General features: G+C 24.3%; 1 protein-coding gene across 2 annotated transcripts in view; it reads right to left on the bottom strand.

Annotated features, from left to right (window-relative positions):
* LOC117178236 (E3 ubiquitin-protein ligase RNF25) overlaps positions 1–10,034 on the bottom strand; it is a 27,900-nt gene extending 17,866 nt beyond the window's left edge. For both annotated transcript variants that reach the window (XM_033369563.1, XM_033369564.1), the window contains exons 1-4: positions 9,869–10,034; positions 9,705–9,776; positions 9,403–9,643; positions 371–589 (exon numbers count right to left, since the gene is read on the bottom strand). In XM_033369563.1, the coding sequence (XP_033225454.1) occupies positions 371–589; positions 9,403–9,643; positions 9,705–9,776; positions 9,869–9,894 (558 nt within the window). In that variant the 5' untranslated portion in view covers positions 9,895–10,034. The remainder of the gene's footprint in view (positions 1–370; positions 590–9,402; positions 9,644–9,704; positions 9,777–9,868) is intronic.
* Positions 10,035–13,748: the final 3,714 nt, after the last annotated feature.

The following is a 13,748-nucleotide window of genomic DNA, read 5'->3' as shown; positions in this document are numbered from 1 at the left end:
GTCCAGCGTTAATATTTAAGAGGGATACGTAGTTCAAATTTTCAGAAAAAAAACTTTACGTAATTTAGGCATAGTCCCTGATCAGCTTTTGAAATGATTTTCCGGCAAGATGTGATTTATCGAGATGGCAGAAATATTAGTTTAGCCAATTAGCGAGAAAGTTCAAAAATATTTTTCGAGGAAAAATACTGAAATAGTGGAATTAGCGAACAATCTTAAGAAAATAGTGTATTTAGTGTAATTTTTCTCCAAATATTAGCAAAATAATAATATTGCTAAAAAAAAGTATCAACTATGCAATTAGAATAATACACTTTTTCGTGAAAATTTGGATGTTAGATTATTGAAATATGGAAAAAGTGAGACTTACCTGAAATATTTTCGTACTATCTTTCTGCCATTGGGGTAATTTATCTTGTTCTTCTCGATAATATCGTTTTGCAGCTGCAACGTGAGATGCCAAGCAATGAGAGTGAAAGTGATGATAGCATTCAGTTTTTGTAAATTCGTCTCCTTCGGTAAATCCATACAGGCAAACTGCACATTGTCCAGTGGGAAGATTGCTTTCTGTCAGATGCTCTCTTACTAACTGAAATTTAATGCCATTTCTAATTTTTTTCCCGAATGCTCCATTAAGTAAAAGTAAATCCAAGAATTTTTCCTTTTTAAGTAATAAAAACTGAGCTGCAAATTAAAGAACTCAAAGTTGAACTTTTAACATTTTTTAAATTAAATTTAAAAATTTTTGTACTTAAAAAATATTGTATTCAATTGCTCAATAATTTACACGTATAAAATGAAAGCTACTTACACTTTCCAACTAAACAATTAGAAATATTTTTAAAATTGTTTAAAAAATAAATTTTTTTTAACTTGATAAATTCTAAAGTTCAAAAATGCAGATGCAATTTAAAGCTAAAAATATTAAAAATTGAATAGTTACATTTTTTATAAGCCGAACACTTCTTAAATTAAAAGTTAAATTATTTTAATTTTAAATAGTTTAAAAATCCTTAAGAAGCTTTAAAATATCACCTTAAATCTTGAATAATCTACAAGTTGTTTTATATTTTGTCACATTTTAAATTATTTCTGAAATTTTTTCAGAAGCCAAATAAAAAAATTTCCTTAAAATCTACCACATTCATTTTTCACAGTTTTGTGAATCTTTCTAAATATTTTTAAGTATTCTCTTTAAAATTAATCTTTCAAAATAAAAAAACTATTTTAATTTTTCTAAGATTCTTAAGGAACTACTTTTGGTTCTTTTAAAGCCTATCACAATTCTTAAAAAGCTTCTAAATTTATTGTTTGACATCTATAATAAACTATATATTTTTTTTTAATAAGGCCGGCCGTGGGCTATTTGTACCGAAATTTCAGTATGAATAGCCGGATTTTTTGGTACACGTAAACACTTCGTTTAAATTATTTAAAATCATTTCAAACTTTTAAACAATTTTGAATTTTTTTAAACTTCTAAAAACTGCTTCTACTTACTCAAATTTTTTCTAAGAATAATAGGTGTTCAATTGTTATTTATACATACAAATTCAACAGTTTAACTTGCAAATAAAGTTTTTTTTAAAAGAATAATGGAATATGTAACGTTCAAAGTTAAGTTTTTTTTTAAAATAACAATGGAACATGTAACGTTCAAAGTTAAGTTTTTTGTTTGTTTTTAGTTTTCAATATTTGATTTATAATAACTGATTTTCTATAAACAGTCAGATGTCACTAAATATTAAGTAATTGTTTTTTTTCTAAATTAAGATATTTCAAATTGAATGGTTTATAAATGGAATATTTTAGACTGAAACAATGTTTGAAATTTAATAAAAGCCTTTAATTATGAATATATTAATTTTAAAGTTATTTCAAAATTGAAAATATTTTATAAATTTTTATCGAGCTTTTACATTCATTTAACTAATTGGACTTTTCAATTGAAACAGTTTAACTTTTAACGTTAAAATCTGGGAATTTTTCTGACAAAAATTAAATTAAACTTTAAAGGTTCATAAGATTCATAATTTTATAATTTATTGTCCCACACCAAAAATACGAATTTAAAAATCAAAATGATTAGAATTTGAACGATTTTTTGTTAAAATATGTTATTGTTTTTGTCGAAAATTGGTTATCTTAATTTAAAAAATCACAAGATTTTTCAGATTATCATTCCGTCATTAAATTCACTTTTTTTTACAATTTTGTTGTTGCGTTTTTACCTAAAATCAGCACTTTTAATAAAAATCATCGAATTTCAAAGAAGATGGAGAAAGTTTAAACAATTTTAGATTACGCTCTCATTTTTCATCGGAAATTGGTATAGACTATTTTTTAAATTAATAATATTAATATTATCTTTTCTCGAAAAATTGTGACGAGGCCGGTCGAAAACCTTATTGGTTTCGCCACCGCGCGAATATGACTTTTAGTTTCTATTTTCAGTTTATTTATCTATTAATAAAGATTAAGAATTTGCTGCATTGTCAATTTTGTAAATTCAAATATCCAAATAAGTAATTTTATTTTATGACATTTATTTCTAGATTTTTCTAAAAATTATTCATAAAAGAAAATTTTTTTTTAAAATGATTGTCCAGTTTTGGGAAACAATTTTGTTTTTAAAATGTTCTTACCTCAATAATATAATTTGTAAACTTTTTCACAGTTTTAAAGAGATGAGGTAAATTTTGGCTTTATTTTAAAAGATTAATTAAAATTTTTAAGAATTCAAAATATGCCGAAAAAGAATTTGGAAGATTTCAAACCATTACAAATGCTTTCCTAAAATTTCGTAAAAGAATGTAAAAGATTTCAAGCAAAATGTTTCACGTTTGTATACGATTACGAAATGTTAGAAAAAATTCGAGTAAGTTTAAGAAATATTTTGAGGGTTTCAAAAGATAATTTTGAACTTGAAAAATAGTATAAAAAATCTGATATATAATGCAGATTTAAAAAGATAAGAATATTGATAAAAAATAAATTTTTTTCATAAGATTCATAATTTTAGTTGAAAATTCATCTCTTTGTTGTTTTTTTTTTCTTTTTTGACTGAAAATTTGTTATGGTTAAAAATTCAAGACCTGGGTTGAAAATTCGTATTTTTGGTTTAAAAATTCATCTCTTGGATAGAAATTTAATATTTTTTTTTGTTGAATTTTTGTTCAAATGCAACTTTTTGATTGAAAATTAATCTGTTTTACTTGAGAATTCAACTGTTTAAATTAAAATTCGCCTTTTTCAGTAGAATTCAACTGTTTTTTTATTTATAATTAAAATATATTTTAGTTTAAATATCAATTATTATCTTTTTCGTTGAGAATTCATCATTTTGAGTTAAAAATTCAACCACACTTGGTTGTAGATTGAACTACGTTATTCAAAATCAATTTTTTCGGTTGAAGATTTTATTATTTTGTTGGGAATTCTTTTATTTCTGTGAGAATTAATTTTTTAAAGTTAAAATGTAACTATTCCATTTTTTGTTGAGAATTGATATTTTTTAGTTCAAAATTCATGTATATGGTTGAAAATTGAACTATTTTGTAGTAAATTTATCTCTTTTTATAAAAATGTATTCTTTTTTTGTTAAAAATTCAACTTGTTGCAAATTAATCTTTTTTGGTTGAGAATTCGACTATTTTGTTGAAAATCCGTCTTTTTTATGAGTTTGTCTGTTTGTTTAAAATTAAAATCCACTTTATTTGAAATATCAATTATGTATCACATTTTTCCTTGAGAACTCATTTGTTCGGATGAAAATTCAACAACAGTTGGTTGAAAGTTGATCAACTTTATACTAAATTCATTTTTTCGGTTGAAGATTCATCTTTTGAGTTGAAAATTTAAATATTTTGTTGAAAACTCTTCTTTTTTTTAGCTTAAATTAATTTTTTGAACTAAAATATATCTATTCTATTTTTGGTTGAGAATTTATCTTTTTTAATTGCAAATTCATGTATTTTGTTGAAAAATTTTATTTTTTGGTAGAAAATTAAACTTTTTTGTAGAAAATTCACCTCTTTTGGTAAAAATTCAAATGGTTAAAAATGAATGTTTTTAGTTAGAAATCCATCTATTTCGTGGAAAGTTTTTTTTCTTTCTTGACTAAAAAATCTTTCATGGTTGAAAATTCGAATCTTGGGTTGAACATTCATCTTTTTTCGTTTCTTAAAATGCAGCTGTTTGCTTGTAAATTAATCTCTCTTAATTGGTGATTAAACTTTTTTAAGGAATATTCGTTTTTTTTGTAGAAATCAACTATTTTTTGTTTAAAATTAAAATCCGCTTGCTTTATATACCAATTATTTATTACAATTTTCCTTGAGAATTCATCTGTTTGGTTCAAGATTCAAGTACACTAGGTTGAAAGTTGAATTACTTTGTACAAATTTCATTTTTGTTTCATGTATTTTGTTAAAAATTCGTCTTTTTTTATTGGTTGAAAAGTTATTCATTAAAAATTATAAACTCTTTTGATTGAAATATCAATTATGTATCACATTTTTGTCCAGAATTAATCTGTTTGGATGAAAATTCACTTTATTTTTAAATTTTGGTCAGACACCTGAAATCTTCATGTTTTTTTTATTTTCTCAAAAATCTTCGGAAAATTATGTAACTTTTGAAAAAAATGAAACTTAAAAACTAATAATTTATTTTCAATTTTCAGTTTGCACTAAAAAAGTGGCGCATGTGCTTATTTCTCTAGTTTAAGAAATTCCGGTTAAAGATTAACAGCTGATAAATTATTGTTAAGCTTGTAAATTAGTGCGAGTCATTTATTTCCCTTTCTAATGTTTACATTCCAGTCTATCAAAAATCTGATGCAAAATAACTTGTTTATATCACGTGATTGCTCTTTATTTTAAATACAAATAGAAACCGGTTAAAAATCAAGTAAGTAATTTTTCATGTAATGTATTATTAGTGAAAATAATTATTTAAAAAAAAAAGTTTTGTATTTTATTTTTACTTTATGAATAAGTAACTTAATGCATTTTCCAAATTACAGTAGAAGGCGGAAAACCCCAAATTTGTTTTTAAAAATCTGATGGGCTTTTGAATGACTGAAAAGATTTTGACAGAATACCTATTAATTTTAGTCGATTTCAGAATCTAGTATTCTGAAAGATGAATTTTCAACATTATTAATCTTCTACACACCAAAAAAGGAGTTTTCAAGAAAATTCATGAATTTTCTCCTAATATAGTTGAATTTCTAACTTTTACCATATACAGGATAAAGTTTGAACCAAAAATGGAATATTTAAATTTCCAGATAAAAACTTGGATAAAAAATAACTTTTAACAAAACAAAAAAGGATTTTCAACATAATTTTTAAATTTTCAACAAAAAATATCAATTTTGGACCAAAAAGATTAATGTTTTACCAAAAGAGACGAATTTTCAACTTATCCAATATAAAGTTTTTAACCAAACATGGGATAGTTTAATTTTCGGATGGAAAAAATTTGTTAATAAAAAAAAGAATTTTCAGCAAAATTGTTCAATTATAAACCAAAAACATGAATTTTCGACTAAGAAGATTCCCACAAAAAAGACGAATTATCAACAAAAAAGAATGATTTTCTACCTAAAAGATAGCTTTAACAAAATATGTGAATTTTCTACCAAATATTTCAATTTTTAACAAACAAGATTAATTTTGTATATATCAAGACGGCTCTTCAACAAATTACTTACATTATCTACTACATATTTGAATTTTTCACTTGTATAATTTACAGGATAAAGTTTCAACCAAAATTGAAATAGTTAAAGTAGTTAAAAAAATGAATTTTCATAAAAAATGTTAAATTTGCAATTACAATGATTAATTTTCGAACAACTAAATTAATGTTTAATCAAAAAAGACGAATTTGCAACTTATCTAATATAAAGGATAAAGTTTTGAGCCAAACATGGAATAATAAAATTTTCAGATGAAAAAAAAATTTACAAAAAAAAATGAATTTTCAACAAAGTTGTTCAATTTTCAACTAGAAAGGTGAATTTTAAACTAAAAAGATACGAATTTTGAACAAAATACATGAATTTTCAACAACATTATTTAATTTTGAAGCCAAAAAGACGAATTATCAACCAAAAAGTTAAATTTTTTAACAAATTGTTAAATTTCCAAGCCAAAAATATGAATTTTCTTCAAGCAATATTAATTTTCTACACAAAAAGAAAACTTTTCAACTACTAAAGATACTTTCTCTTAAATATATTTTTCTGCTAAATATTTAAATTATTAACTTATATCACATACAGGATTCAGTTTCAACCAAATATGGTCCCTATAGTTCCTGTGTCCTCTTTTGTCTTTCCTGTCCTTTTTCCGAAAATTTAATATTTTTATTTTTAATTTTACTTTTTACGATTGAATGACAATCTACTCGTCCTATCTAAAAATTATTAATAACAAATTTATAGATCTTTTTAGGAGAACTATTGTCTGTTAATTTTAGTTCGTACCTCGTGTCATTTTTTCAACAAAAAAGAATTAATTTTTCTATTTTCAATGTTGTTTTTTATGATTAAAGCAAAAACTACGTGTCCTATTAAAAATTATTCATGATAATGAGTTTTCGTTACTTTTTGGAAGAGTAACTTTTGTCTATTTATTTTTTTCATAGCTTGTGTCCTTTATCACAAAATTTATTTATTTAAATATGTTTTTACGCATAAAACAAAAACTGCGCATCCCATAGAAAATAATTATAAAACATGTATAACCCTATTTTGGAAAAACTAGTTTTGTGTCAATTTTTTTTACCAAAAGATGGATTTATTTGATTTTTCATTATTTTTTGTAAGATCAAATTTTGAATTTTCAACTTTTCGACCAAATAAAAAAAGTTGTCATGATAATCTTGTAGGGCTTTCGGAAATTCATCGTTTTTCTTCACTGGACTTTTTTTTCATATTATGCGTCGTTTGACTTAAAATGTTCATTTTTATTTATTTATTTATTTTTTTTGAAAATGCTCTAACTCTGAATATTTTCTTTTTATAGAAAAAAATCGTGAGGATAAATTATTTAAGTTTCTGAGTACTATGAATGATTGCACATAGAATTTTTAAATCTTGAAAAATTGTGGTTTCAAACATTTTGAAAATGCGCCCACTTTTTGAATTTCTTTTAAAAATAGCTGGTTTACGAACTCGTTCTTTCTTTTTAGGCTTTAAAAAAGTGTGCCTAAGAAGAATCCAATCTGTTTCGGATGAAAAAAAATGTTAACAAAAAAAGTTAATTTTCAACAAAGTTGTTCAATTTTCAACCAGAAAGATGAATTTTCAACTAACAAGATTCTACAAAAAAAAAACGAATTTTGAACTAAATACATGAATTTTCAAAAAATTATTTAATTTTGAAGCAAAGAAGTCGAATTATCAACCAAAAAGTTAAATTTTCAACCCAAAAATAAGATTTTTCAACTAAAAAGCTTAATTTTCAACCAAAAAGTTTAATTGTCTACCAAATTGTTGAATTTCCAAGCCAAAAATATGAATTTTCTTCAAACAATATTAATTTTCTAAGCAAAAAGAAAACTTTTCATCGACTAAATATGCTTTTATAATAAATATTTAAATTATTAATTTATACCATACACTGGATAAAGTTTCAACCAAAAATGAAATAGTTAAAGTAGTTAAAAAATGAATTTTTAACAAGTTGTTAAATGTTTATCCAAAAAGATGGATTTTCGAAGTAAAAGATTATTTTTCTACCAAAAAATACGAATTTTCATCGCATCCAACATAAAGAATAAAATTCTTAACCAAACATGGAATAGTTAATTTTTCACATAAAAAAAATGTTAACAAAAAGGAAAATTAAATTTCAATAAATTTGTTCAATTTTCAACCAGAAAGATGAATTTTCAACTAAGAAGATTCTACAAAAAAGACGAATTTTGAACAAAATACATGAATTTTGAACAAAATTATTTAATTTTTAAGCCAAAAAGGCGAATTATCAACCAAAAAGTTGAATTATCAACCCAAAAATATGAATTTTCTTCAGACAATATTAATTTTCTAAACAAAAAGAAAACCTTTTATCTGCTAAATATACTTTTATAATAAATATTTAAATTATTAATTTATACCATATACAGGATAAAGTATCAACCAAAAATGGAATAGTTATATTTTCCGATAAAAAAAATGTAACAAAAAAAATTTTTCAACAAAGCTGTTTAATTTTCAACCAAAAAGATGAATTTTCAACTAACAAGATTTTACAAAAAAGACGAATTTTGAACAAAATACATGGATTTTCAACAAAATTATTTAATTTTGAAGCCAAAAAGGCGAATTATCAACCAAAAAGTAAAATTTTCCACTAAAAAATAAGATTTTTCAACCAAAAAGTTTAACTTTCTACCAAATTATTAAATTTCCAAACCAAAAATATCAATTTTCTAGAGACAATATTAATTTTCCACACAAACAGAAAACTTTTCAACTACTAAATATACTTTTATACTAAATATTTAAATGATTAACTTATACTATATGAAGGATAAAGTTTCAACCAAAAATGGAATAGTTAAAGTAGTTTAAAAAAATTAATTTTTAACAAGTTGTTAAACGTTTATCCAAAAAGATGGATTTTTGAAGAACAATATTATTTTTCTACCAAAAAATACGAATTTTCATCTTATCCAGCATACAGAATAAAATTCTTAACCAAACATGGAATAGTTAATTTTACACATAAAAAAAGGTTAACAAAAAAAAAATAATGAATTTTCAATAAATTTGTTCAATTTTCAACCAAAAAGATGAATTTTAACCCGAGAATATTAACTTTATACCAAAAAAGGCGAATTATCTACAAAAAAGTAGATTTTTTTAACATAAAAGTTCATTTAAAATCAAATTGTTGAATTTTTAATTATAATAATAAAATCTTTAAAAAATCATTGACACCGTAGTTAACCTTTTAAATAAGAAAGGATTCATTTTTAACTAAAAATGGTATAATTTAATGGTCCGCTTAAAAAATTTATTTTCAATCAAACATGAAACGAATTCTCATAAGAATAGTTAAATTTTCTACCCCAGAGATGGACCTTCAACTATAAAAATGAAATTTTAACAAAAAAAGATAACTTTTACAACAATTAGTTATATTTTCAATAAAATCGTTAAATTTCCAGCCAACTAATATAATTTTTAACCAAGCAAGATAAATTCCGAATCAAAAATATAATAGTAGATTTTTTTATAAAGCAAAGAACTTTTAACTAAAAATATAGTTGGATTTTCTTCTTATATATATTATATATTAGTCTTTTCAGTGCAATACAACTTAATACTTTAAAAAATGAAATATAATTGACGAGTGACATAAAAAAGAAAAATGGTCTTACCTCAATTAATTCAAACATGACAGGTTGTCCGACAAAATCCTGGCACTTCGTGTAAGCCTCGGACTGAATAATTTTCATCGTTCCTTCATCCAAACCTCTAGGATTCCGAAAACTGACATCGGGAGAAACATCTGGATATCCAGGAACCAATTTGACAACAAGTGAGACACAAACATATTGAGATTGAGAATCTTCTCCAGTCGAGGGAAACACTAAAATCTCTATTAATTCCGGCTCACCGCTGGAATTAAATGAACAAGAAATTATGTATAAATCATGGAAAATATTTTCTTTTTACTCACCTCTCGTTCTCTTTTATATTGAGCTCATCGTCCAGGAGAATTGCCTTCAGGGCTTCTATCTCGTCCACGACCCTGAAAACGAAAAAACAACAAAAAACCACGTAGGTAAATATAAGGAAGTAGCCATGAGACAAAATGTCAAAAACATCCCTTGACAGAATCACCTTTCGTCTATGCCGGTATCGGACATTATTCACGGGAAGAACACTTCTTCAATTTATGGAATGGAAAAGCTTCTCTTGTTTACTCTGAGTTAACTCGCGTGAAATGTAGAGAGAAACCTGTCGAAACGGTTTTAGAATTCTACAAGCAGAAGTGAAGACATTCGTTTTCACTACACTTTTATATTGATTCGTGAACAGTGCTCAACAGTGCTGAACCGAAACTGTCTTATCGACAGATCGACTTGGTAACTTTTTGAACTGCGCTTGCGTCGCTCCGGTAACCCGATTGGTTACTATTGCCTGGCGTATTTCAAATTATATACATATTCAAATTTAACATTGATGATAAATAATGATTAAAAAATTCATGAAAGATAATTTCCTAATCCTAAAATAAAACTTTGGAGTGAAATTTGACAAACTAATGCGATTTGGGTCACTTCAGTGGTTTTATTTTATGTCAGATTGTCGGGACATCAGGAAAATTTATTATAATACAGTAATTATGTATTCCTAATTCATTTGTAGTAATTTTAGTAATTTTATTTTTAATCACATTGTCGGGAATGACATAAATTAATGTAGAGACTTGACAGAGGTGGGATTAACAATTGTGATAAGAACATTTTTTTCTTTCTCTGAACTCAGAATTCATAGCGTCTTTTTCATTGAAATCAAATTTTTTTATCTGCCACACCAAAATCTTATTTTAGGATTAACAAATTTACATTTAGGAATTCCCCAATCGTTATTTATTATACATATTAAATCTGAATATTTATAAAATTCAAAAGCAGCGCGCTAATAGTAGCTAATCCGGGAGTACCGGCGCCATGCAAGTCCGAGTTCTGGAAAAAATGACATTTAATACAATGCAAAATAGCTTTTTTTAAACAAATCATTTATAAAACTTTTTAGTTAATTATTATAATAGAGTCAAAGGATCAGTTATTCAATTTGTAAATAAAAAATTTCATATGTCAAATATGGTCAGTTTTTTTATACATTTCTGAATTTCACAAACATGAAATTAATGTTTACTGAAAGAATATTTCATGGTACATGTTTTCAAAAGTTTTCTTTTTTTGTAGCGAAAACTAAAAAAAAAGCGTATTTTAAAATTGTAAACCCATCTGGTTTGAGGGAATATCGTCTTCTCTCTCTCTCTCTCTTTTTAAATTTAACATGTCCGTTTCTCTTTTTTAGTTGATAATTCAAATATGTGTTTGAAAAATAACTTTTCTTTAGAAGATTATTCTTTTAGTTTGCAAATTCATTTATTTTGGATAAAAATTCATTTCTTTGGTTAAAAATATAACTACTTTGTTAAAAATATAATTTTTTTTGTTTAGAAAAAACTAATCTTTCATTTGAAAATTCATGTTTTTGATTAAAAATTCATTTTTTTCGGGTAAAAATTTAAGTATTTTTTTCAAATTTCCTTTTCTTGGATAAAAATTATTTTTTAACTGAAAACTAAATTATTTCATTTTTTGTTACAAATTAATTTTTTTAGTTGCAAATTCACTGCTTTCTATGAAAATTTAACTACTTTATTGCATTTTTATTTTATTTTTTTTAAATTTACTTGGGTTTACCGAAAATTTAATCTGATTAAGTATTTTGTTCAAATCTATTTTTTTCAGAATATATTTTTTAAATGAAGATTGGACTCTTTCATTTTTTTGTCACAAATTAATTTTTTTAGATGCTAATTTCTTGCTTTAGAAGAAAATTGAACTATTTTATTGAAAATTTGTCTCTTTTTGTTTGTGGGTAATTATTATTAAGTATTTTATTTAAAATTCGTTTTTTTTTATTTAAATTGATTGTTTTTTAATTTCTATTATTTTTTTTTTAATATCAACAATTTAATTTTTTGTTTGACTTCTTTTGTTACAAGTTCAACTATATGCTTGAAAATTCAATTTTTTTATCTGAATATTTCACAATTCCATATTTGTTTCAAAAATTTTTTACAGTTGAAAATATACCAATTTCTTGAAAATTATTGTTCTTTTAGCAGAAAATTTGTCTTTTTTATTTATAACTTCAATTATGTAGTTGGAAATGTATATATTTTCTTGAAAATTGGTCTGTCTAGTAGATATTTAATCTTCTTGTTCGAAAACTCATCTTATTGTTTGAAAATTTGAATTATTTCATGTGTGGCTCAAAGTTTATCTTTATTAGACAATAATGTTATGTTTGTAAAATTCAGTATTATGTACGGAAGAATAAGAGACCATTAATATGAAATTTTTTCTCTTCAAACTGGATGACTTACCCCTTTATTTTCTTCTGCAAATAAACTTTAAACTTTGATTAATAATTTGTATTAAAAAAAAAGCTATTTTTGATTTATTACATTAAAATTTTTTCAGAACTCGGACACCGACCCGAACAGATCGCGATCGCGCATTCTAGTGGTAACAATTTCTTGACCCTCGGCGTGTAGACATCTTGCCAGCTGACGTCACATTCCATTTTTGCTTAAAAATGCATGTATTTTCAAAGAATCTTTGGTATTTTAATGAAAATTCGCCCCTTTTCGGTGAAAATTCATCTTTTTTAATAAAAATAATTTTTTTGGTTGAAAATTGAACCATTTTTTTAAAATTCTTTTTTCTCTTTCATGAAAACTGATCTTTTTTAATTAAAAATTAATCTATTTGATAGATAACTTTTTTTAGGTAGAAGATTATTCTTTCTAATTGATCAAATTCATTTCTTTGATTGAAAATTTAAAGTTTTTGTTGAAAATTAGTTTAATAAAAATTATGTTGTAATAAAATATCAATCATAATGTTTGTAAAATAATGTGAAATAATGTTTTTATTTTCAGTTGAAAATTCGTCTTTTTGGAAGAAAATGATTCTTTTTGTTTGAAAATTCATATTTTTTGTTGAAAATTCATTCTGTTTTTGTTAAAAATCCAACTATTTTGTTGAAACTTTTTTTTGTTCAACATTATTTTTTAAACTGAAAGATTAAACTACTTTACTCTTGGTTAAAACTAATTTTTTTTTAGTTGAAAATTTACCGTTTTTGCTGAAAATTATTTTATTTATTTAGTTGTTTTTTTTATAAGAATTTTTTCAACTAAATATTTAACTATTCCATTTTTTTAAATTTATATTTTTCAGTTAAAAATTAATTTCTTTCTTTAAGAAAAAGTTTTTTTGGCTTTAAATTAATTTACGTAAATATACCATTTTTGGTTGAAAATAAAGTTTTTTTTTAATTGAAAATTCGTGTTTAGTAAAAAAAATATTGTTTAAAAATTCATATTTTAGGTGAAAAATTCATTAGTTGGTTTTAAATTTAACCATTTTCTTAAAAATTCTATTTTTTGTTAAAAATTAACTTGTTTAACAAAAATATACCTGTTCCATTTTTGAAATATTTGAAAATTCATTTTTTTTAGAAAATTCTTCTTATTGTTTGAAAGTTCATCTATTTTGCTTAGCGTAAGAAAGCAAGTGTTTTAAAGTTAATAAAAAAAAAGTGTTGTCCCATGCGATTGGTGTTGTCAAAGATATTATCTTCAGCCCTCAGCATTCAGACATTTTGAATTTCCCCGACTTGACCTGCAATACTGATTGAATCCAAAATGGCCGCTTAAATATTCTGTTCCGTAGAAGCCCGTGAAGTTGGCACCCCAACTCTAAAATATCAGATTTTTTATATGGAATCGTTTGGTAGTCGTTTGGTGGTCAACTTTGAAGGTTGGTGGTCAAAATTGAAAGTTACTGATTTTTCAAATTTGGGGTGCCAATGTGATGATCGCGTATCCCGCGCTCATCTAGTTATGGGATCATGTAGAACTCAACCCTTTTTGCATGGTAAAGAAGAACACCTCCTCACCATAATGGCCTAA

This window comes from Belonocnema kinseyi, chromosome 8, assembly GCF_010883055.1.
Source record: "Belonocnema kinseyi isolate 2016_QV_RU_SX_M_011 chromosome 8, B_treatae_v1, whole genome shotgun sequence".
NCBI classification, from domain to species: Eukaryota; Metazoa; Arthropoda; class Insecta; order Hymenoptera; family Cynipidae; genus Belonocnema; species Belonocnema kinseyi.
This window is presented reverse-complemented; position numbering and strand designations above follow the sequence as displayed.